We start from the raw sequence: 24,159 nt of genomic DNA, 5'->3' as shown, positions 1-24,159 counted from the left end.
ATTAAACTATGCACTGTATTAAGGAAGTTGATTTTGTCTGTCTGTTAGCAAAAAAAAATCTCATGAATCCCTGGACCGGTTTCTTTGAAACTTTCTGACAGTATTCTATGTACGTCTATATCTGAACAGCTTTAGCAGTCAAACCAACTCAAGATGGCCGCCACAGTCTGCTGACCTTTGGAAACAGAACAATGTCTTTAGCTCAACAAACTGTGCAGATGTTGAGCTAAACTTTGGTTTGGTAGTATGTGAGGTTTTCTCCACACGTACCCCGCGAGCTATCAAGTGTCAGTAACACGAGATCGCACATAAAGACGTTCACACTCAGTGTTCTTTAATTTATTGGTGTGTTTTTGTGTTTCACCAATAAAATGACAGTTTAAAGAAGGACACGCTGATTTGCAAACCAGTTCTCTCTCACTCAGTTGTCCCCTCTCATGGATTGAGGCTGCACTTTATGTACTACCCTTTATGCATAAAGTCTGGAGGTCAGTCGCTGCTAGCTTTTTTTTTTATTTTTTTTTTTAATAATACCATCTATTGTACACCTCGTTCCTCTTAATCAACGGGCTCAGATTGAAAGTTCCTGTTGATTCGCAGTTTGTGCCAGAGCAACACGTCTCCATGTTTGTGCTGAAATGTCACTGCACCAGTATGAAACCCCCATTTCTGTCCAGCAGTGATGAGTAAAGAATGTCAGTGTACCAAGTGTTTTCTAACTTTATGATCTATACCACTAAACTTTATATTTAAGAGAAATCATCTTTAAGCACTTTTACATCCTCCGTTTGTCTGAAGAGACGGAGAAACTGTTTTTGCAGTTTTATACAATATTGTGGTAACACTTTACAATCAGGTCACAAAATTTGATGAACTACTAGGGAACATTTCAGGAACAAATCAGGAGCTAATAGGTAGTTAAGCAGTACTTACTGGGGAACAACACACACAGCTAAGCCTTTTTAGGGGACTACTGGATAGTTACCTGGGAAACGAAGGTACTAATCAATAACTAATGGGTAATAAAATTATTAATCACTAGGAAACAGGTTTTTGACAATTATGAGCTGTGACCTCACTGGTACAGGGTTTATTCAGAACCCACATGGAGAATTTCTCCTCTGTTTCTGTGGTAACAAACCAGTCCCCTAATAAGGCTCGACTGACTGTGTGTTCCCCAGTAAGTACTGGTTAACTACCCATTAGCTTCTGATTTGTTCCTCTTTGGTTTCCTTGTTAACTATTCATTATTTGTTGATTAGTTCCTCTTCATTTACAAGGTAATAAACCAGTAGTCCCCTAATAAGGTTTGGCTGTGTGTTCCCCAGTAAGTACTGGTTAACTGCCCATTAGCTCCTGATTTGTTCCTTAGTCGTTCCCTAGTAGTTAAGCAAATTTTGTGTACCTTATTGTAAAGTGTTACCACTATTTTTGTTACAGAAGTAAAGCGTTCGCGACGTTATAAAGTGTCTTTTCTCACTTTGCACTTTGTTGTAAGTTATCCCATAAAGGCTGAGTGGAAAGCGGCGCCTGCGCATGTTTAATGGTTCTCGTTTTGTGTCTTTGTGACAGGTTGTGCACTCCGACCCCTGCAGGGGGGGAGCCGGTCATTGGAACAGCATTTTTCGATTCAAGCACTTGGCAACCGGGAATTACCTCGCAGCTGAGGTGAGTCTCACCCTTTAGTTTTCTCGCTCCCATTTGTTGCTGTTTGATGGATTACACCGAGCAGCTCACATAAACGGGCACATGTTTTGCTTCCGGAGGGCTATCTGTTGCGTTTTAGAGTGGGCAAGGCTGAAGGGGATTTTAGATGATGTGCTGTAGGTGGCAGTATTCCCGTTGTTATCCCTTCTATCACATATTTTTGCTGCGGTTGAACAGACGGTAATCAAAGCTGTGTCACACTGAGGTCACTGACGTCTACATGTCTCTGTAGGTGAACCAGGAATACAAAGACAACAAGTTACAGTGCAAAGGAGAGGTGAGTCCAAGCGTCTGACCTCAGAGGCGTTACACTGCAAACCACTGAGACTTTTCATATTGTGTGCTAAATTCATGTAATTTAAGCCATTATAGAAAATGTTAACCCCTCCTTATTTGGCTTAGAAATGATAAACTCACGATCTGTGGAGGAACAGATGTAATTATTAGTGTTTCAGTGAAAGCAACAATTATCTCAGCAGTTAGAAATTCAAGGCCCCTCTCCGTCTCCTCATCCTTTGCTTATGCAACACCACTTGTTTCTCTCTCTCTCTCTCTGCCGACTTCTTTTTACACACAGACCTGAAATCTGCCAAACTCTGAGTCTACATCCAGACATTTCTTTCAGCTCGCTGCTGCCTGGCACATTTGTATTCTGGCAGGGTGAAAGAGAAAAAAAACAAAACAACAACAACAAAAAGAACCACAAAACTCAACGCTGGCGCACTTTCTTCTGCACATGCTGAATTTTAGACTCGCAGGGGGCTCCTTACATAACGTCTGGATGTGGAGGGTGCCCAGCAAGAGGCGATGGAGGGGAGGCAGACGTGCTGTCTGCTCTGCTTCACTCGACTGTGTTAAACTGGTGGGGTGAGTCACCAGCGGCGAGGGAGGGGGAGGGCAGTGGGAGGATGGAGAAGCTGAGGCGAGGAGCCGGCTCTGGGGAGCTTCCCGTTGACGTGCAGAGAACAGCGGCAGATATTAACCCTTGCCGTTATTTGTTGCATCTGCAAAAGCGTAGCAGCCTGTAAGTCGAGGCAGAGGAAAAGTTCTGGCTGCACGTCTGTGTAATTTGATATCTCATTAGTGTAAAATGCTGTCACTGTACTGTGGCTCACATCCATCTGTCCTCTGTCATACAGCGGGACCCATGAATATTTATCAACTGTAGAGCTCATTTGTCAAAAGTTAGGGACAGAAGGACACGGTGATGTGACACTAAGCATTCCATGCTCTCCTCTAGGTCTCGGATTTATTTTTAGGTTATCTCTGATTATTTATTTTTTTGTTAAATACACCAATGTATAGTTTATTCAAGGCTTTATTATTAAAATAGCAGCTCTGAGTGTTTGGTTTGTGTCTGAATACAGGAAGTGTTTCCAGCTTTTTAAATGGCTGCCGTTGCAACTTGTCCTTTAGTGACAAACACGAAATGTTTCTGGTGGGCCAGTCTTTTACAGCTTGTGCAGCATGGATAATCTTTTTAATTGTTTATTTACTCACCTCCTGGTAATTAACCAACTGCTTATATGATTACTATTAAAATAAATAACAATGTTCAGCTTAAAGAGACAATCTGCAACATGAATATAAACTTGGTTTTCCTGATTGCAACCTGTTTAAGTTCAGGTAATTGTTACTTTTGCAGTCAGGCAACTGTCAACATGTGCTGGTAACAACTAGTGTTTTCTAGAGTAGATTTAAACGTTGTTAGAACAAAATAACATCTACTATAAATGCCATTTACTGTGATACACCATGCCATTTTCTCTTTTCTCTGTGCTGCAGAATGATTCAGACACTGTGTACTCCAAAAAGAAGCACCAAGCAGCGGAGAAGATTGCCTATGTCCTGGTTTCTGTTCCCCATGGGAACGACATTGCCTCGTTGTTTGAGCTGGACGCCACCACGCTGCAGTGGGCTGACTGTCCCGTGCCCAGGTGGGTCTCTCACAGCAGCAACACAGATTCCAATAAATACTGTGTAACATTATATCATGTAATGTGGTGTCATGCCATGATTTTTAATTTTTTTGGGATCTCATAATAACAAATTATTTATCATGTTATCTATCATCATAATGTGTATAATGCGTATCATATATCTAATATCACATTATATAGTGTTTATTAAATCATAGTGTATACTATACATATAACATCTTGTGTACCATATGCTGATGGTCATATTAGAGTTTATCATATTATGACATATTATATTAAATTGTTTATTGTATTGCATTATATAGCTTATCATGTTTTCCATATTGCTTATCCTATGAAATTGCATATCATATATCTCATATATCATAATACCATATACTGTATCTCATATCAAACCATATCTCATTTGATACTGATAATAAATTAAACTTCATATCATATATATAGTTTGTCAAGGTTTCATATATTGTTTACCATTTTCCATATATCATATTAACTATATAATACATTATTCATCATTTATCATATTATTATCATATCATTTTGCATCCATTTGTGCATCACATGATCACATTTTATCTTATATTTCATAATTATATTGTGTGCAGTATCCTTAGACTTGCCAGAGATTCACTTTAAACACTGCCAAAATCTATCCTGATAAATCATACAACAGTCTCTTATTATTATTCTGGCATGATTAAAGATGTGGTGCTTAAATATTTTTTGGATCAATATCAAGTTAACTGTTTTGCCCAGATGTAAAATTTTGATTCAACATCTGGTCAGTCTCAAGTACTGCTGCTGTTTATGGTTTGTTCGGTCTCTTCAGAAACTCCTATGTGAGACTCAGGCATCTGTGCTCAACCACCTGGGTGACCAGCACTAATCTCCCCATCGACGAAGAGGAGGATCGTCCGGTCATGCTGACGGTCTGCAAACACAGTCATGCACACACAAGGTAAAAGTACATGGATTCTTGACCTTCTCATTTTTTTTTACATTAGATTGGCACCTGTCACTCTAAGGAGGACAAAGAGGCTTTTGCCATTGTAGCTGTTCCCCTGTCGGAGGTCAGAGATCTGGACTTTGCTAATGATGCCAGTAAGGTCTTGGAATCCACTGTGAAGAAACTTCAGCATGTCAACATTACTCAGAATGAGAGGAGGTACCGACGTCCAAAAGTTGGCAGCAGTAACAGAAGCAGGGGTGTGTGCACAGCTTTAATATTTAGAGTTACGTTTTGTCTTCAGGTTTGTGACTAAACTGCTAGAAGACCTGGTTTTCTTTGTGTGTGTGGTGCCGAACAACGGACAGGACGTTCTGTCAGTGGTCACCTCCACACCAAACCGCGAGAGGCAGAAACTCATGAGAGAACAAAACATCCTCGCTCAGGTCAGCATGAGTAAACTCTACGCTCACAAGTACTAAATATTCTGAGGTGTAGTAGGCACAAACATGATTTGATTGTTGCTTTATGTTTAAGAAACTGTAAAATGATTGATAGTACTTTCAGCTGTAGATCGAATTGGTCTTCATCTGTAAATGTGGGTTTCTGTTTTAAGATTTTTGGCATCCTGGAGGCTCCGTTTTCAGATAAAGGCGATGGTCCAATGTTGAGGTTGGAGGATCTGGGAGATCAGCGCTACGCTCACTTCAAGTACATGCTGAGGCTTTGCTACAGAGTGCTGCGACACTCACAACAGGACTATCGCAAGAACCAGGTACAATAGGAGCTCTTGTGCAAATCCATTTGGTTACTTAGAGTTTAATGAGACTCATTAACGTTTAATTATGAACAACGTGCAATGTAGTTAGGAGTAAGATGACTTCCGACTGTAAGGATTGAAAAGCCAAAGAACTGCCCAAAGCAGTTGTTTAAAACTTTATTTAAAATGTTCATATTTATAATAAATGAAGAAAAGCCAAAGTTTCATAAAGAAATGTTGATCTTTATTTATAACATGGACCTTTTCTGAACAACTTATTAATGCGCTAACAGCTAGCTTCTAAACTATCCTAGCCTAAATAAATAATGCTAATTGTTCATCTAAACACTTGTTTGTACATTGTTTTTGTAAGAGAAGCCCAAACTATTTGACAAAAAGGAGAAAAAAAATACTGTTCATTGTTTAAAGTCTCTAACTTCATTTGTATTAAGCTAATTAGAAGCTAATTAAAATCTGCTGAGTAGATGATGCAGGTTTTTACTCTTAAATGAAGTCAAGGAAAAGTATAACATTGTACTTTATAAATAGACTAGAAAATTACTTAAATCTCACTTAAATGTAGATATACACCCTCAATATAAGTATCGGTACAGTAGTTTCAACCAGTTCCACTTCCTTTTAGCATTTCACAGATTAGCATTTCTGTAGATTAGCATGGAAAATGAAACACACACACACACTTTACCACACGATAAGGCATGTTTGTACTTGTTTCTAAGTTCCTACTTTGAACTAATTTTGTTCTGATATTCTTCTCTCGGGTTTTATATTTACATAAAGACATCAACTGACTTCCTCATACATTAGCAGTCAGTGCTGCTTTAAAAAAAACAGCAACACAAAATTAACTTTCATTGCTGCAAATCACTCATTTTTTTTTTACTTTTTAAGTTTTTAGAATCACCCTTTGCTATTCCATCCAGGCATCACCATATCAATAAGAATGTGTAAACTGCTGTTATGAATATGATTGTTCAATTTCATTTAAAAAAAATCATAAACATGAGAACATTTTGGAGTTGTTTAGAGACGTTTAGGTAAGCTTGGCAGTCTCACATGAACCATAATTAATTTTAAACCTGCCATCATTCTTGACATATGCAGTTTTAAATTGTTGATCGATTAAAAAAAGGTAATGATCGTAAGATTAACTGACTCCATACTCTTTATGAAAATAACCACCAGTTGTAGCCCTTAAACAACCATAAATAGCTCTTATTAAAGCAGCTAAGAGGATGTGTTACAGCACTTTAAAACATTTACTGTACATCAGAAATGATCATGATGTATATTTCTTGTTGCACATAGGAATATATAGCCAAGAAGTTCTCCATCATGCAGTCTCAGATTGGGTATGAAATTCTGGCTGAAGACACAATCACTGCCCTGCTGCACAACAACCGCAAGCTGTTGGAAAAACACATCACAGCCAAAGAGATTGAGACCTTTGTCAACCTGCTGAGGCGCAATAGAGAGCCCAGGTGAGACATGGATACCTACAAAATAACAAATGTCCTATTTTGTTGTAATAAAATAAAAAATGTGTCCAAGAAAGATTATTCTAATTATTTGTTGCCTTTGTATTATCTTATACTCAGTATTAAGGTATTGCAGTGGATGCCTTATTCATAAATGCATGTTTTAAATACATTTATGGTGTTGAACATTACTTATTCATGTCTGGTCTGCTCTGTCAGATTCCTGGATTATCTGTCTGATCTCTGTGTGTCCAACAAGACCGCCATCCCAGTCACACAGGAGCTTATCTGTAAATTTATTCTGAACCCCTCCATTGCAGACATCCTCATTCAGACCAAGTGAGTCACAACCAGTGCTATCTGTATTTCAAGCATCTTGTCGTATTTTAGTTTTTAATATTTAAACCTGTTTAAACATGCATGCACACTCCACGGGGTGTGGGAGCACCGTTTCCTCCAGTGTGTCTGCCTCTTTTGAAATGGATATTTTCTGCAGCAGCAGCTCCGTGTCAGTGTTTTAGTAACTAACTGCTTTATATGACACACACTCTTCACCAGACTGGTGTCTACCATGGACAACACTATGGATCCCTCCATGCTCTCAGAGGATGGTGACGACGAGGAAGTTTGGCTCTACTGGATCGACAGCCACAAGGAGCCTCATGGTAAATCCATTCGCCACCTGGCCCAGGATGAAAAGGGCAATCACAAAATGGATACAGATGTCATTACCTACTACAGGTGACTGGGAACTTCTTCAGTGCATTCAATGTGGTCAAACATTAAACCATGAATAACACAAAAAGAGCTAAAATTAACATGTACGATCTCCATTTCCTCCTTTTTTTTAACCCAATCCACCTAACCTCTTTAGGTATCAGCTGAACTTGTTTGCTAAAATGTGTCTGGATCGCCAGTATCTTGCCATCAACCAGATCTCCAGTCAGCTACCCGTGGATCTGATACTTCGCTGCATGTTCGACGACTGCCTGCCCTACAACCTCAGAGCCTCCTTCTGCCGCCTCATGCTGCACATGCACGTGGACCGTGACCCGCAGGAGTCCGTGGTTCCGATGCGCTACGCCCGCCTCTGGAACGAAATTCCCTCTGAGGTCACCATCAGTGGGTGAGCATCTTGTTCTGAGATGGTTTGTGTTCTGGTTGCGATCTTGCACTCACCAAACGTCTGCTTCGGTTGATCCCACAGGTTTGAGTATGACTCCACTAACAGCTTGAGAGAGGAGATGAAGAGGAAGTTTGCTTCCACCATGGAGTTTGTGGAGGAATATCTTAGAGATGTAGTCAGCCAGTCCGATCCATTCGGGGAGAAAGATAAGAATGAACTCACGTTAGAGGTAAAAAAATAAACTCTGCATAGTCCTGTAGCTTGTGTAGGATGTTTTGTTACAGTCCGTGGCTGTCACACTTGTTACATAACCACCTGATCAGTTATTTGAAATGGCAGCCATTATTTGACAAGTCATGTTTGTTCATTTGTATAAACACAGCTGGTCTAAAATGACAAGTTTTCATCACGCTTCTTCGTACCAGTGGTGAACTGTGACTATAAGTGTTGGATAATTTAATTGTCCTATCATCAACTCGTTAATCAAATAAGCCACACAAGGAAGTGGGAAGATCTTTTCAACCCAGGTTTAATCCTTGCAAGGGGGTGCAGCATAGAAAACGGGCATGCAAAATGTTATACAAAGCCCTGATCACAAGGTCTGCCTGTGGACGAGTTAAATACTCGTTATCAAGAGAGGTGAGGTGAAGGCGACCTCAGCTTCACAGCTCACAGTTGTTGAAGGCGTCAGAAATGATCAATTATCAGACTCCTCTCTGAGTAGACAAAGAGACTCTTGACTTCACATACTTGAGTCTATATTAATTTAACATTAGTAAGTGAAAACATCCATGACCTTTACATAACTTCCCCCATCAATAAGACTCGTGCCTACACCTAGGATAACACATTGTTGCAACCTGCCACACTCTAACTTTAGTGGCACTAGAGAGTCATGCTTCTAATTGCATCAGAAGCTTGTGGCTTCTCAAGTCAGAAACCCACTAGTCAGGATGTGCTTCCCCCTTTTTTGTACATCAAGCACAACGTCTGACTTATGGTGTCATTTCTTTTACAGTCACTAACGATCTGAACATAAATACCAACCCAACACTAAACAGAACCAACAAGGACAACCCATCTGAGCACATAACCCAAAAATTCCACCTATTTCTGTTCTAAGACTACCCAGCAGCCCCTGCGGCTCACTCAGCTTCTTGCGTTCAAGCGCAATATGTAATTTCAACAATTTGCTCTGAAATTAAACAGAAACCCGCAGAACGTACTGTTTCTGTATGATTTTGTCTTGTAATAAACCCCAATACAACTGTAATACTGTGAACCTGAATGTGATATTTAACCTTCATGTTTTTAGAGCAACTGCAACATCAGTGTGGATTTTTGAATTTACAGGTTGCAATTGAATGCATCACAAAACAAACAAACAAAGGAATTCCTGAAGTGGTGGGCTTTGGTCCTATACCAGCTCAACGTTCATTCAACCTTTATTTAAACAGATAAATCACAATGAGCCTCGAAGACTCATTTACAAGTGAGACCTGTTTGGACAGACAAAAAACAGTGGTCAACATTTAGATTGGTTAATTTTTCTGTCATTTATTACACAAGCTCATCTTAGAGAGTCTGACAGAACCGTGCCTTCTCTGTGGGCTGTGAAGTCCTAACCAATGAGAAAGAACCTTCAAGCATGTTTCCACCCGGAGACACAAATTTAAAAGGATCTGATTGGATAACTATAATTTTGTGAATTAAAAACAATTTCTTGCACAACTGCAAAACAGTTTACAGAAAATGAGAAATAAAAAATAGGAAAAACTTGACATTTTTATATGAAATAAATATTAAATACGAATCTGAATGTAACTGTGTGGAATTTATGGGCCTTCTCTGAAGGTGTAGAAGGCCCTGAGGTTTCTCCTCTGCTTCTTAATAACCTGCAAGACAGAAAAGTTTTTCAAGCCTTAATGTGGGCTCTGTTTCACGTTTCTTTTCTCTCCGTTAGGTGGTGAATCTGGCTCGACAGATGGTTTACTTTGGTTTTTACAGCTTCAGTGAGCTGCTGCGCCTCACGCGCACCCTGCTGGCCATCCTCGACATCGTCCAGCATCCACCAACCTTCATGAACAAGCTCAGCAAGAGTCCAGAGGCCGGTCAGTGCAAAGACAACATAAAAAAAAGCAAAAAAATGTTTGTGTTTTCACATAGCAACGTTTCCTTAAATTTAATTGTCAAATAGTTTGTCAAATAGATTTTTTAAAATTTTTATTTTATTTTGCCAAATGATTTGTTCGTTTCCTTTATGGGAAATACTGATGCAGCGGCTCAGTGTATGCAGGCAGTTTATGAAAGTATAAAAGCTCTAAATTATTTTAACATGAACTTTGTGTACATTTGTATGTAATTCAATTAAAATAGTATTTGCTTTAGAAGCGCGTAAAGAAGATTTTCACTAAATAGACGTGTAGACCTGAGGAGAAATTACATGTTTATTATTTGTATGCATTTGTTTTTCTGTTTATTTTGCCTTTCATGCCTCGTATGTTGAAGCTTTCACACAATGTACATAAATGATGGTTTCAAACACGTGCGTGCAAAAACCAAAGGCTGACAAAGTGAACGTCCTCTTCAGGCAACAATGTCCTGCGAACGATTCACGGCGTTGGAGAGATGATGACTCAGATGGTGATGAGTCGAGGTGTGCCCAACAGCTTGCCTGACACTCCTCTGTCCCTGCGTTACGGAAAAGGACACTTGATGGCGGACAACGAGGACGTCATGGTGATGGACACCAAGCTGAAGATCATTGAGATCCTGCAGGTACGCACCGCTGCTGGACATTTAGTTCTCCCACGTGTTTAAAGTCGAGGTTTGATTCATGGTCGTGCGCTTTTTGTGTCCCTGTCAGTTCATCCTGTTTGTGAGGCTGGACTACAGGATCACGTACTTGCTGTCCATCTACAAGAAAGAGTTTGGGGACAAGACAAAACCTGAAAACTCTGAATCTTTGGCTGAAATGCCTCCAGTTACATGTGAGTTGTTTTTTTCTAATCGGGCAAATCCAAAAGAAATATTTAATTGTTCTCACGTGATTTTTATGTTGAAGTTTTCCTCACTGTATTGACTTTTATTCCTTTGCTTTTAGCTTCTGAGCCAGACATAGATGAGATTGCAGCGAAAGCAGAGAGCATGTTTGCTGGAAGGTAGAGGTCAAGTTGTGCTTGGAAGCTGACGAGTTGTTTTCCTTTCCTCAAACGTGCACACACAGCTGAAGCCACGTGCACCTCTGTGTTTTCAGCTCCGAGTTAGCTGCGGTTGAGCTGGACGATGAACGTGGCCGAATGTTTTTGAGGGTTCTCATTCATCTCATCATGCAAGATTACGCATCGCTGGTGTCCGGATCGCTGCAGCTCATCTTCAAACACTTCAGTCAGAGAGCTGAGGTGCTGCAGGCCTTTAAACAGGTACTGACATGGAGGAGCCAGCATTTAAAAACATGGGACATCGTGCATATCAAGGCTTAAATAATTTTTATTCCCATTTATCTTTGATAAGGGGAGTTCTCTTGATACTCACTGTATTACCTGAAGTAGTTCTTTTTTTCTTTTTTTTAAGATGTGCTGACTTTTCAAAGCAGATTTTCAGACTTTTTTTTTTTTTTTTGTCTTTTCAGTATCAATATGTCTGATTTGTAACAAATGTTTTTTGTGTGTTTCAGGTCCAGCTTCTTGTATCAGAGAACGATGTAGAAAACTACAAGCAGATTAAAACAGACCTGGATCAGCTGCGTTTAACTGTGGAGAAATCAGAGCTGTGGGTGGAGAAAAGTGGGGGCTATGGCAGTGAAGACTTGGAGGGCAGACAGGGCAAAGAGCCTAACATGGAGGTAACGTACCAACGTTTAACTGTGTATGGTCCCACAGAACACAAACTCTGGTTTAATATAGAAACTATGATGATACTCTAATTTAAACTCTAATTTAAAAATTAGTATCTCTGGCTGCTGGACTAAAGTCACACCTGAGTTATATCTGTCTCAGCAAGAACTTTTACTTAAAATAATCAGTTTTTGTCCCTCGGTGTGGAGCGAAAAGGGGAAATTGGAAATACCCCGTCTGTCCGACATGTTGTGAGCATGATAACTTGAAAAATAAATGAGGTACCAACTTCCTTTTTTTGTATGTGGCTACATCTAGACCTAAGAAAGGTTTTTCTCCAAAAGTGGGTTGCCACGTCAAAATCCAAGTTGACTGCCGCCATATGTGCATATATGTTAACCTTGTGAGCTGGAGCAATGTACCAACTTCCATTTTTAGTGTTTTGCTACATTTAGGCATAAGAAAGGTCACTATCAAAAATTGGGTTGTCATGTCAAAATCCAAGGTGGCCAACTCTCTCTCTCACTCTCTTAATATCTATATCTATATATATCTATATATATATATATATATATATATATATATATCAATACATATAGTTTCTGATATTTTGTGGACACCCACGGCTTTTACACTAGCGCATCTTATTTATTTACAAAGTAGTGTTTTATTTTATATTTAATATGCACGGCTTACACTTAGGTGAGTTCTATAGACCGGCAATTACGGTAAACAAAAAATACACCTCTTTCCTTATACACAGTGTATCTCCTACCCACTTGAATATCTTGCACCAAGAACATTAAGGTTTACTTGCATTCCCTGTTCAACTCCAGTCTTGTAAAATTCTCATCTCGAAATCTACAAACATTCACTAGAAATCCCTCAGTGAGGGACATCGATATACCACTTGTTACATTGGTAATCTGTTTACAATTGCCCTTTTCACTGAACATTATTGTCTAGAAGTGACAGACAGCATGTAGGGATTGTTACACTTTAGAAAGTTAAATCATAATTACTCAGTTGATCTTAATAATAAAAGTTTGGCCTTTTTTTTTTCCCAGGAGGTTGTTCTGAGTCCAGTTCAGGATGGGGAAATTAAACCTCAGATTGACAGTAACAAAGCCAACAACTATGTCATAGTTAAAGAGGTGAGTGACTTGTCTTTATAATTTTTTTTTATGATGTGTTTTTCTACAGTTTTAGTCTGAAAATGTATTTTCTTCTCGCTTGTAGATCCTTGTGCGTCTCAGTAATTTGTGTAAAGCTGGTAAGAAGTCTCGAATAGAGCAGCATCAGAGGTTGCTGAAAAACATGGGAGCACATACAGTGGTGCTGGAGCTGTTGAAGATCCCATATGAGCAGGTGAGGAACATACTCAAGAACCAGCTAAGTGATTTATCCTGCTCACTATATACAGTGCAATGCAGAATATTCATCTCCTTTGGTATTCCTTCTATTCTGTTGCTTTACAACCTGTAATTTAATGGCTTTCTAATTTGATGCAACAGGATAGTGGATTTCTTTCTGATTCTGTCAATGCATCTGCTGTTTTCTTTGGTTTATTTCACAGAGTGATAAGAGGATGGAAGAAATCATGAGCCTGGCTAACAACTTTTTGCAAAACTTCTGCAAAGGGAACCCTCAGAATCAAGTTCTCCTACATAAACACCTGAATTTCTTCCTTTCTTCCGGGGTTTGTTGACATGACCAGTCTGCGCTGATCGTCGTTCTAGCAGATTACACAAATTGCATCAACTAAAGATTATCCAAAATGATCATGACTGTTTTTCACTAGCTCCTGGACACAATGGAGACAATGCGTCACATCTTCATGAACAACTATCAGCTGTGCAACGAGATCAGCGACCGCGTGGTCCAACACCTCGTCCACAGCATCGCGACGCAGGGAAAGCATGTTCAGTGCCTCAAATTCTTGAAGACTATTGTGAAAGGTGATGGACGGTATGTGAAGAAATGTCAGGACAAAGTCATGACTGAGGTGAGAACATTTCAGCGTTCACATTACACCATAAATAAAACAAGTTAGAACATTTTGGCGATGATAACGTTGGGCGACTCCTGGATCTGGTTGGGTGTCCAGCTGGTGAACGCTGGCGAGGACGTGCTGGTGTTCTACAACGACCGCTCCTCGTTCTCAAAGCTGGTGGAGATGATGGGCTCTGAGGAAGAGCGGGCCAACGAGGACGGAGCTTTGGCCTACCACAATGCACTCGTAGATCTTCTCGCAGCTTGCACCGAGGGCAAGAACGTCTACACCGAGCTGAAATGCAACTCTCTGCTACCGCTGGACGACATTGTTAAAGTCGTCACTGATATGAACTGCATCCCAGAGGTAGTGGTCAGATGTTTTGCTGCATAAACCAAGTTAGGATATAGAACGTAAACTATTCTGGCCATGATTCCACGTTTTGTCTCATGTTGCAGTGTTCTGGCCTCTTTTATCTTTCAGGTGAAAACTGCATATGTGAACTTTGTGAATCACTGCTATGTGGACACAGAGGTAGAAATGAAAGTAATCTACACTTCCCCCCACATATGGAGACTTTTCGACAACTTCTTGGTTGACATGTCCAGAGTAGGTCTTCCTCCCATTAGAAGGTCACACGTGGACCACTTATTCTTTCTTTAATGAGGCAGCGTGCGTGTCACGATTGATGAAGTCTTGCTTAAAAGCCTCATCAGCTCACATACTTGGTGTGAAGTGGAAAAATGTACATGGTGAGATGATGTGAAATGAGCTTCTAGCGAACCATTGGCTTTTATTTTTTTAAGATGTGCAACACCACTACGGACCGGGCTCACGCAGATTTGAAACTGGAGAAGTATGTGACAAATACAGTGATGGCCATTATCAAGGGTTTCTTCAGCTCGCCTTTCTCCGTGAACCACTCCAACCTGCAGGTAACGTGTTTCTTCTCAAAGCTGATGAGACGTTTTGCATTTTTATGCAAAGAATATTTAACAGCTGATATCCTGATGCATGCTCAATAATCCAGGTAGAAAAATCTAAAAAAGTTAAATCTGGTCCTCTGGACATTGGCGACACCTGGGTTAAAATTAAATCTCGGGAAGTCCAACATTTTACTGACCACATCAACTCTGTGGATAAATACATCAAGTTCACACGAGAAGATGTAAAAAATGGCAGGTTGGCTTTCTTGGACTGTGAGGTCTCAGTCGCTGATAGAGGTCATTTGCAAACCGAGGTGTACCGCAAACCCACCCACACAGACCAGTATTTGCAGTTTGACTCCCATCACCCTTTGGAGCACAAGTTAGGAGTCATCAGGACTCCGTACCACAGAGCAGACAGCGTCCCCACTAACTCAGGAGCCAGGCAGAAGGAGAAATCCTACACAAGACAGGCTCTAGAGCAATGTGGATATCCTAACTGGGCCTTCCTGAAAGCAGAGAAGAAACCCAAACAGGACTCCAGTCAGCCAACAGGTGAAAAGGAGGAACCCAGACCAGTGGTCATTCCATATGTTGAGGGAGTATCAGAGAAACTGAGATGTTTATTTTCTAAACACAATGTCCCAGTGGCTTTTAAACCCCAAAATACATTACGGCAAAGACTGGTTCATCCCAAAGATCCAGTCCCCCGGCACAAACAGAGTAATATTGTGTATGCTGTTCAGTGTCAGGAGGGCTGTGATCAGTCTTACATCGGGGAAACTAAACAGCCACTGGCCAAAAGGATGGCCCAGCACAGAAGATCAACATCATCAGGCCAGGACTCTGCGGTCTACACTCATCTCCAGGCCAGCGGTCACTCTTTCAGGGATGAAGATGTTCACATCCTGGACAGAGAGGAATGATGGTTTGAGAGAGGAGTAAAGGAGGCCATCTTTGTGAAAAGAAATCGTCCATCATTAAACAGGGGTGGAGGCCTCCGGGTTCAACTGTCCCCCTCTTACAATGCTGTGACTGCTAGTATCACTCAGCCCTCTGTGAACAGTAAACAGCCATCAGTGTGCTAATGATCCATTGTTAGGCTGATGGTCCTTCTTGAGCATGTGATCAGCTGGTTTTGGTTGTCAACAGCAAACTGGTTGATCCACTCTGAGAAGGTGCTATTTAAGAGACCGAGCTGAAAACAGCACCTCAGACTGAGGAAGTCTCTTGGATGAGAGACGAAACGTTTCTATATTTTCTTTTGTTGTTTTGCTTTGTTTTGCTTTTTTGAATGTACAGAGGACCACATTAAACTTTTTTAGATTTAATAGCAGCTGCACTTCCACCTCGAGCACTCAGGTGGCTTTTTTGTATTTCTCTTCACTTAGAGCCTTTTCACAATGGCAATGCTTGCATTTTTATTCTTTATTTTCACAGACGAACCAGTCGGTCTTTGTCAAGCTGCTGCAGTCAGCTTACAGAGTTTATAACTGTGCCTGGCTCGACACGACTCAGAAGGCCAACACTGAAAGCTGTATCAAAACACTGGCTGATGTCGGTGAGTCATGATGCACATCTGTGCAACTCTGATGGACAACTTATAACAACACGTAAAGTCTATATTTAAAGTGAGAATTTGTTGATATTACAGTAGTCCCTCGTTTATCACGGAGGATCCGTACCCTGAAGCATAAGTGAAAAGTGATAAGTGAAAAACCGCAAAATAGGAATAGTAGTACAAGTTCAAGTACAGTAAACTTTATATTAAGGCTTTAGAAACCCTTCCCACACTCTTGGAATTTCTAAACTCTTAAACCTACGTCATTTTAACAACGTATGTTACTAAATTTTATTTACTAGCTCTGCATAACAGCAACAACTCTGGTTCCGGTCCAACTCTGTTTTATTCTGACTCTGTTAGTTTCTGCAGACCTATCCTGCAGCAATGAAGCCCACAGTCAGTCCTCTAAACTCTTAAACCTGCTAATTTCAACAACATACAGTACTTATATGTAAATTAGCTACAAAATTTTACTTACAAGGGCTCTGAAGAACATCCACAGCTCTGTTCCAGTCCGACCCGATAGATGAAAAAAGTCCCGGTACAGCATGACTGAAGCCCACCGCTTCATCCAGCTTGATGTGCGCATGCTGCTGCCCAGGATTTAATCCACCACCTCTGGCCTGGTTAAGACCAGCACAGCGCGACCAGAACCTGACTGAATCCTGCAGCCGTCTGTCGTCTGCAGCTCCCAGGATTCGGGTCATACTGATTTTGGATCAACTGCAGCCCAGCAACTCAGCAGTGAAGATACAACTTGAAGGATGAGTTCAGCTTCAGAATTATTTGTGACTTTCTTGCCAGTCCTGTGAGCAACAGAACTTACAGAACTTCTGACTTTGCTGCAAAACGTTCCCTCCATTTGCAAGCAGTGGTTGAAAGAGCAGTATTGACTTCCAGGAGGTGATGGCTTCTGGGTAGTAAATGGTAAATTGACTGTACTTATATAGCACCTTTCTATCTTATTTCAAGATACTCAAAACACTTTACACTACAATCTGTGCCTCATTTACCCATTCATACAGCACTCTACTAGATCTCTACAAAGCTAATTGAACAAATCATTCTAATGAGACTAATCAGTGCTTTTGATCACATTCATACACTAATGGGACACACATCAGAGGCTATGAGGGGTTCAGTGTCTTGCCCAGGGACACTTCAGCATGTGACTGCTGGTGGATTTGAACCCCCAACTCTCGCATTGGCGGACGACTGCTCTAACCACTCAGCCACAGCCAACTGGCAAAACAGAAGGAAGGCTTAATGAAAGAAAACTACAAAATGGCGTCACTTTTTTTTTTGAAAATATTATGTACATATACAGTACTTTAAAAAAACGCAATAGAGCGAGTCCGCGATAAACGAACCGCAAAGTTGTGAGGGACTACTGTAGTACTTATATTGATTACAGTTATTTTTTTCAGGTACCTTTTCTAATAAAAAGCTGTTTAAATGTATTTTTATTGAGTTGATATTAAAATACACATTATTAGAAGTTCTGCTGTATCTGCTGAAGTTTATGTTGATGTCACTTTTGTTTCTGTAGCTCATAAACAACTAAGTTGACCAAAGTGCTTCACAATTCAGTCAAACAAAGATCAATTTAAAGCCTAAATAAAACACAGAAGGGAAAAAGTTCTTAGGCATAGGTTATAAAGTTTGTGCATGAAGAGGTTTTAAGTTTTAAGTTTTAGTTATCTTTGCTGTATTTGCACTAATGTCTAATTTTCCATGATCTTTCTCCAGCTAAAACTCGGTCCATAGCCATCCCTGTTGATCTGGACAGCCAGGTCAACACTCTGTCTCTCAAGGTCCATAACTACATGGTGAAGCGAGTTGTCAAAGACTGGAAGATCGCCCGTGCACGACCTCGTAGGGAGTTTTCAACTAGTCCCGTCAACATGATCGTCATCGAGAAACTGCAGGTGCAATTTATGAACACTAGAAGTTCACCACTGTGAAGTTTGAAGCAAGCAATGTAGTTCATTGATTCTAATAGAAGAAACAATTTAATATCTTTTTTTTTTTTACGTTTGAATGTTTAAAATTGACAGTTCAGATTTTTTAAAGTTGTGTTTTGTGGAAATATTTCAAGCAATTAACATCTTACCTGTTGTAGATATCTCTTTTAATTATTTCAATTTTGAAAAATACATTGAAATTCTAAATGAATGGACAAGGATAGTGCTACGTTAGTGCCAGCATTCATAAACGGGGGTGGGAGGTGCTACTCTTGCATCATTTCATGCGGTTTGGAGTCTGAGCTGAGCTGCTAATCTCCGCCTCCCGTCCGGCAGTGGCGGAGCAAAGTGGAGGGGTGGGGGATTTAGTAGGCGGGGCGCTCGGTTCTGTTGACAGTGCAGGGTGCCCTCTTTGGATAATGATAGAGGAAACATGAATTTAAATTTATTTTTTTATTTTTTATTTTTTTACTGAAGTGGCATTATGCAGCGCAGAGGTTAGAGAAGGTGGACCTGTGATCGAAAGATCACTGGTTCAACACCCAGTACCGACAACATCAAAATGTGGGTGGGATAGGTGAAACACTCACACCTGTCTCCACCATCATTTCCCCCCACTCTAGGCCCTTGAGCAACACCCTTAACCCCCATCATCTGCTCCCCTGGGTGCCCTAGATAGCAGCTCTCTGCTCCACACAGAGGGCTGTGGTAGCTCAGTGGTCTGTGGTTATGTCAGGAAGGGCATCTAGTGTAAAAATAATTGCCAAGTCTTTGTACGACTTGTTTCGCTGTGGTGACCCCTGAAGAAGGGAACAGCCAAAAAAACAAACTGAAGTGGCATTATGATGCCAGCAATCCACTTTGGTCTTGGTCCAGCTCAAGGAGCTATCTACAACAGGTAAGATATTAGTTGTTCATAACCTTCCCACAAAACCTCACTTCAAAAGATCAGAACTAACCCTTTAAGCCAGAAACAAAGTGATAGCCTTGGTATAAAGTGAACTAAGGATTTGAGGGGGGTGACTTCATGAAGGTTCTGCATACAGTGCCTTGTGAATGTATTTGGCCCCCTTGAACTTTTCAACCTTTTGCCACATTTGAGGCTTCAACCATAAAGATATAAAATTTTAATTTTTGTGAAGAATCAACAACAAGTGGGACACAATTGTGAAGTGGAATGAAATTTGTTGGATGTGTCAACCTTTTTTAACAAATAAAAAACTGAAAAGTGGGGCGTGCAATATTATTGGGCCCCTTTACTTTCAGTGCAGCAAACTCACTCCAGAAGTTCAGTGAGGATCTATGAATGATCCAATGTTGAACCAAATGATTGATGATGATAAATAGAATACACCTGTGTGTAATCAAGTCTCCGTATAAATGCACCTGCTCTGTGATAGTCTCAGGGTTCTGTTCAAAGCGCAGAGAGCATCATGAAGACCAAGGAACACACCAGGCTGGTCCAAGATACTGTTGTGGAGCAGTTTAAAGCCGGATTTGGATACAAAAAGATGTCCCAAGCTTTAAACATCCCAAGGAGCACTGTGCAAGCAATCACATTGAAATGGAAGCAGTTTCAGGCCACTGCAAATCTACCAAGACCCGGCCGTCCCTCTAAACTTTCATCTGGAACAAAGAGAAGACTGATCAGAGATGCAGCCAAGAGGCCCATGATCACTCTGGATGAACTGCAGAGATCCACAGCTGAGGTGGGAGAGTCTGTCCATAGGACAACAATCAGTCGTACACTGCACAAATCTGGCCTTTATGGAAGAGTGGCAAGAAGAAAGACATTTCTCAAAGATATCCATAAAAAGTGTTGTTTAAAGTTTGTCACAAGCACCTGGGAGACACCAAACGTGTGGAAGAAGGTGCTCTGGTCAGATGAAACCAAAATCGAACTGTTTGGCCACAATGCAAAACGATATGTTTAGCGTAAAAGCAACACAGCTCATCACCCTGAACACACCATCCACACTGTCAAACATGGTGGTGGCAGCATCATGGTTTGGGCCTGCTTTTCGTCAGCAGGGAAAGGGAAGATGGTCAGAATTGATGGGAAGATGGATGGGGCCAAATACAGGACCATTCTGGAAGAAAACCTGTTTGAGTCTGCAAGAGACCCGAGACTGGGACGGAGATTTATCTTCCAACAAGACAATGATCCAAAACTTAAAGCCAAATCTACAATGGAATGGTTCACAAATAAACATATCCAGGTGTTGGAATGGCCAAGTCAAAGTCCAGACCTGAATCCAATCGAGAATCTGTGGAAAGAGCTGAAGACTGCTGTTCACAAACGCTCTCCATCCAACCTCACTGAGCTCGAGCTGTTTTGCAGGAAGAATGGGCAAAACTGATGGAGACATACCCCAAGAGACTTGCAGCTGGAACTGCAGCAAAAGGCGGCACTACAAAGTATAAACGCAAGGAGGCCGAATAATATTGTACACCCCACTTTTCAGTTTTTTATTTGTTAAAAAAGTTTGACACATCCAATAAATTTCATTCCACTTCACGATTGTGTCCCACTTGTTGATTCTTCACAAAAAACTAAAATTTTATATCTTTATGTTTGAAGCCTGAAATGTGGCAAAAGGTTGAGAAGTTCAAGGGGCACGAATACTTTCGCAAGGCACTGTATGTCCACCTGCGTGACTGCATTTTGCTTTATGTTTCTGTGATAAAGGGGGTCGTGTCCTTTCTGGAGGAGCAGTTCATCCCGAGGGTTAAGGCAGAATTTTCTGTGCTGGTGGACGTTCTTCACAGCCCTGAGCTGCTGTTTCCAGAGGCTGCGCAGTTACGCTGTGATGGCGGCGCCTTCATGTCAAAGTAAGAGGCTCTCCAGAACCGTATATTGAGCTGTACTGAAGAAGAAGAAAAATCTGCTTGTGAAGACCTGAAAGTCATTCATTGTTTTAGATGAATCAGCAAAAGCTCACACTTTTTAACTGCCGTGAAATATTAATGCTGTTTAAAAGGTGTAGAGGCTCAGGAAACAGTTGAAACTAAGCAACAATTATTTAAAACTGCAAGTGAGCAGCGCTGCGGCGTGCTTCATTTACCTTCTTATATAAAAAACTAATTTAACAGACTATTAAACCGAAAGGCTCACAGTTATTCTGCTGCTGCACCTTAGCGGAGCTCATCTGTGGTGGTCAATAATGCATCGCTTTGTTTTATGAGCTGCACTAGTTGGAAACGGCCATAAATGATACAGCACTTCTCTCTGTCGCCCTGCCAGATTAATCAAACACACCAAGAAGCTCATGGAAAAAGAGGAAAATCTGTGTATAAAGATTCTGCAGACCCTCAGGGAGATGCTGGACAAGAAGCAATCCTTTCAGGAATCTGTGAGTACTCGATCCGTCTTTTAACTTTTGTTTATCTGGCAGGAAATCTTTGCGTCTCGTGCATATGAAACGTTTTAATTAAGTGAAAGTATTCAAAAGTTTGCAAGGGGTTTAGGCTCGTTTTCATCTGCCAGCAGCGCTGTCCTCCCATCAGCAGTGCAGCAGTGAAGTTCTTGTTTCCCTCGCTGGTTCCTCGGCCCAGAGCCCAGACTCCCCTCATCAGTATGCTGTGGGTTTGTCTGTTACATAAGGCAGGGAGGCACTTGAGGACACGCAGTGAGGAGAAAGGAAAGGAGGAAGTCAAGGGAGGAGGAGAGTGTGTGTGTGTGTGTGTGTGTGTGCACTGAACAAACTAATCAATACTGCAGCGGTGGAGGGGTGGTTACAGGACCCGGTGTCCTGCTGCACCTCCTCTCAGCTAGAGGTCTGAAAAGTGAATGAAAAGAGTTGATAAAGGGATATTCTGTGTATTATTGTGTGCACCAGATGTGACAAGCAAGTTAGGTCATCAAGAGTTTGTTGTAGCTGTGAAGTCAAAATTAATACAGATCTTGTTCGTGTAAACATTTCAGTCAGAAAAGGAAAAAAAATTAAGTTAATTCTTAAACAAATTGTTTTATTGTGCTAAAACGGGTGGAGATCATGTGGTGCGGTGTTATCGTTTCATCAGTGCATCCCAGCTTCTGTTTTTTTTTTTTTTTTCTCAGCCAGACAAGATATTTTTTCATGATTATGATATGATTCATGATTTTTAAAAGAAGGTTAAAAGGATTCATGGTGAAAATCGTTCACTTTTTAAAAACTCACCCAAAAAGCCAGACGGAGCACTAACAACCTGTGAAATGTCAGACTGTGTAGGTGTGTGCGAGGGTGCTCGAGCGAGTATTTGTGGCCTCCTCTTTGTCGTTTCCCTTCAGCCCTGAGTGTGGAGCTGCAGCCTCGCTGCACCGAGAGTCAGAGAGAGGGAAAAAGACAACGAAAGATGGAAATAATGAGAAAGAGAGAGGCAGTCTGACAAAAACAGGAGGAGAGAGACGGAGTGACAGCTCAGGCAGCAGAGGTTGGTGGCTCCCCTGGGGTACAATGAGTGGGTGGAGGAGAGTCAAAGAAAGGGAAGGAGCCATGTGAGGAGCCATGTGAGTGGAAGGAGGAGGGGGAAAAAAGGCGGGCGGCGTCTGCTGGGTGAGGGATTGGAGAGAAGCGGAGTCTGCTCAGTCCATGAGGAGACGGGGCAGGGGGTGCGCTTACGTAACAGCCTGCAGTGACTGAGCCAGAGTCACGTGGACCATCACGTTCTACCCCCACCTCCCTCTGTCCGCTCTCTCCTCCTCTGCTGCCTCTCTGTTCCATCTATCGCATTCTGTCTGCATGACCAGTGTGTGCTCTCCGTCTCCCTCCGGTTTAATCCCACCCAGAGCCTGACCTGTGTTTGCCCAGATCATGGCGGGAGAGCTGTTGGACAAGACAAAGAAGAAAATCTCCAGTCTCACAAGAGACGTGTTGGCTGCTGAACATCACTTGTTTTGGCTGTGAGATAATGGTGGTGATATAAATGTTTGTGCCCTGACTTGCCCTGAAGATGCTCGGGATGTGGAGCTTTTTTTAGTTTGTTGGTTTGTTTTGTGGGTGGGGAAACTTAAAGAATATTTGATTTAACAGGGATAAAGTTTTAACAGTTGCATTAAGGTTTTTATTTAGATTCCTTTCTATATAAATGTAAAGGTTTTACATTGTCTTTAAACTCATCACATACAAATATTTAACCAGCATTTTGTTGATACTTGACTAAGAAGACATTGTTGCTACTGACAACGTAAATCTAAAATGCCAAAAATGGTTTGTGTGCACAGTATGCGCTTTTTCTTTTCAGTGAAACAAGAGTTTCAAACAGTGGGGTATATTTGTACCTTCAGTTCTCAAACAAACTACCGGTAGTACAAATTAGGTTGTTTTTTTTAGCTTTGGGATTTTTAAGGAGGTCTAATGCTCTGGTGTTTTAAGGTTTGACTTCTTATGCCTGGGTTGTTGCTAACTTTGCATCTAAATATAAGAAAAATCTAGGGGTTTTGGTTTTTGGTGACCTCTTTGGTACTCAACAGTACCTCTTTGACAAAAACAAATGTAACAACTGTTTTGTTGCCACAAAACTTATAAGCCTGCAGTGTGGCAGGTGAACCTGAGGTTCCTATGGTTAGCCTCTCGGTTGTAAGGCTGAACTAACTGAATCTGAAGATGACCTAAATGTGGAACTTGAGAAAATAAATGTCCTAAGGTTTCAGCAGTTTAAGTAACTACAGTTTATATGTCAGCCAGGAGCATTTTCTGGTTCGCTTTTGTATTTTTAATACATTTTATTTTGCAGAGCACAATATTTATACAGCATGCACCAAAAATTGCATTACAGTAGTCTCTTGTTTACCGTGGGGGATCTGTACCCTGAAGCCCCACGATAAGTGAAAAACAGCAACGTAGGAATATTAGCACAAGTAGTAAGCAGTAGTTTATTTTAGTATTTATATATATATATATATATATATATATA

At 41.0% G+C, this 24,159-nt stretch overlaps 1 protein-coding gene across 1 annotated transcript in view; it reads left to right on the top strand.

The window, feature by feature from the left end:
* Positions 1–24,159, top strand: part of itpr2 (inositol 1,4,5-trisphosphate receptor, type 2) — an 86,101-nt gene that overhangs the window by 15,834 nt on the left and 46,108 nt on the right. The window contains exons 9-37 of the mRNA XM_037683458.1: positions 1,573–1,668; positions 1,940–1,984; positions 3,493–3,644; positions 4,480–4,579; positions 4,655–4,815; positions 4,901–5,042; positions 5,213–5,371; positions 6,686–6,858; positions 7,075–7,194; positions 7,414–7,596; positions 7,730–7,981; positions 8,063–8,210; positions 9,945–10,092; positions 10,572–10,759; positions 10,848–10,971; positions 11,085–11,142; positions 11,238–11,403; positions 11,658–11,825; positions 12,885–12,971; positions 13,057–13,185; positions 13,394–13,516; positions 13,619–13,822; positions 13,925–14,176; positions 14,294–14,419; positions 14,617–14,745; positions 16,177–16,297; positions 18,050–18,228; positions 20,954–21,096; positions 21,509–21,617. Coding sequence (XP_037539386.1) covers positions 1,573–1,668; positions 1,940–1,984; positions 3,493–3,644; positions 4,480–4,579; positions 4,655–4,815; positions 4,901–5,042; positions 5,213–5,371; positions 6,686–6,858; positions 7,075–7,194; positions 7,414–7,596; positions 7,730–7,981; positions 8,063–8,210; positions 9,945–10,092; positions 10,572–10,759; positions 10,848–10,971; positions 11,085–11,142; positions 11,238–11,403; positions 11,658–11,825; positions 12,885–12,971; positions 13,057–13,185; positions 13,394–13,516; positions 13,619–13,822; positions 13,925–14,176; positions 14,294–14,419; positions 14,617–14,745; positions 16,177–16,297; positions 18,050–18,228; positions 20,954–21,096; positions 21,509–21,617 — 4,185 coding nt within the window. The remainder of the gene's footprint in view (positions 1–1,572; positions 1,669–1,939; positions 1,985–3,492; positions 3,645–4,479; positions 4,580–4,654; positions 4,816–4,900; positions 5,043–5,212; positions 5,372–6,685; positions 6,859–7,074; positions 7,195–7,413; positions 7,597–7,729; positions 7,982–8,062; positions 8,211–9,944; positions 10,093–10,571; positions 10,760–10,847; positions 10,972–11,084; positions 11,143–11,237; positions 11,404–11,657; positions 11,826–12,884; positions 12,972–13,056; positions 13,186–13,393; positions 13,517–13,618; positions 13,823–13,924; positions 14,177–14,293; positions 14,420–14,616; positions 14,746–16,176; positions 16,298–18,049; positions 18,229–20,953; positions 21,097–21,508; positions 21,618–24,159) is intronic.

Source organism: Nematolebias whitei, chromosome 10 (assembly GCF_014905685.2).
Source record: "Nematolebias whitei isolate Nwh7 chromosome 10, NemWhi1, whole genome shotgun sequence".
Taxonomy (NCBI): domain Eukaryota; kingdom Metazoa; phylum Chordata; class Actinopteri; order Cyprinodontiformes; family Rivulidae; genus Nematolebias; species Nematolebias whitei.
This window is presented reverse-complemented; position numbering and strand designations above follow the sequence as displayed.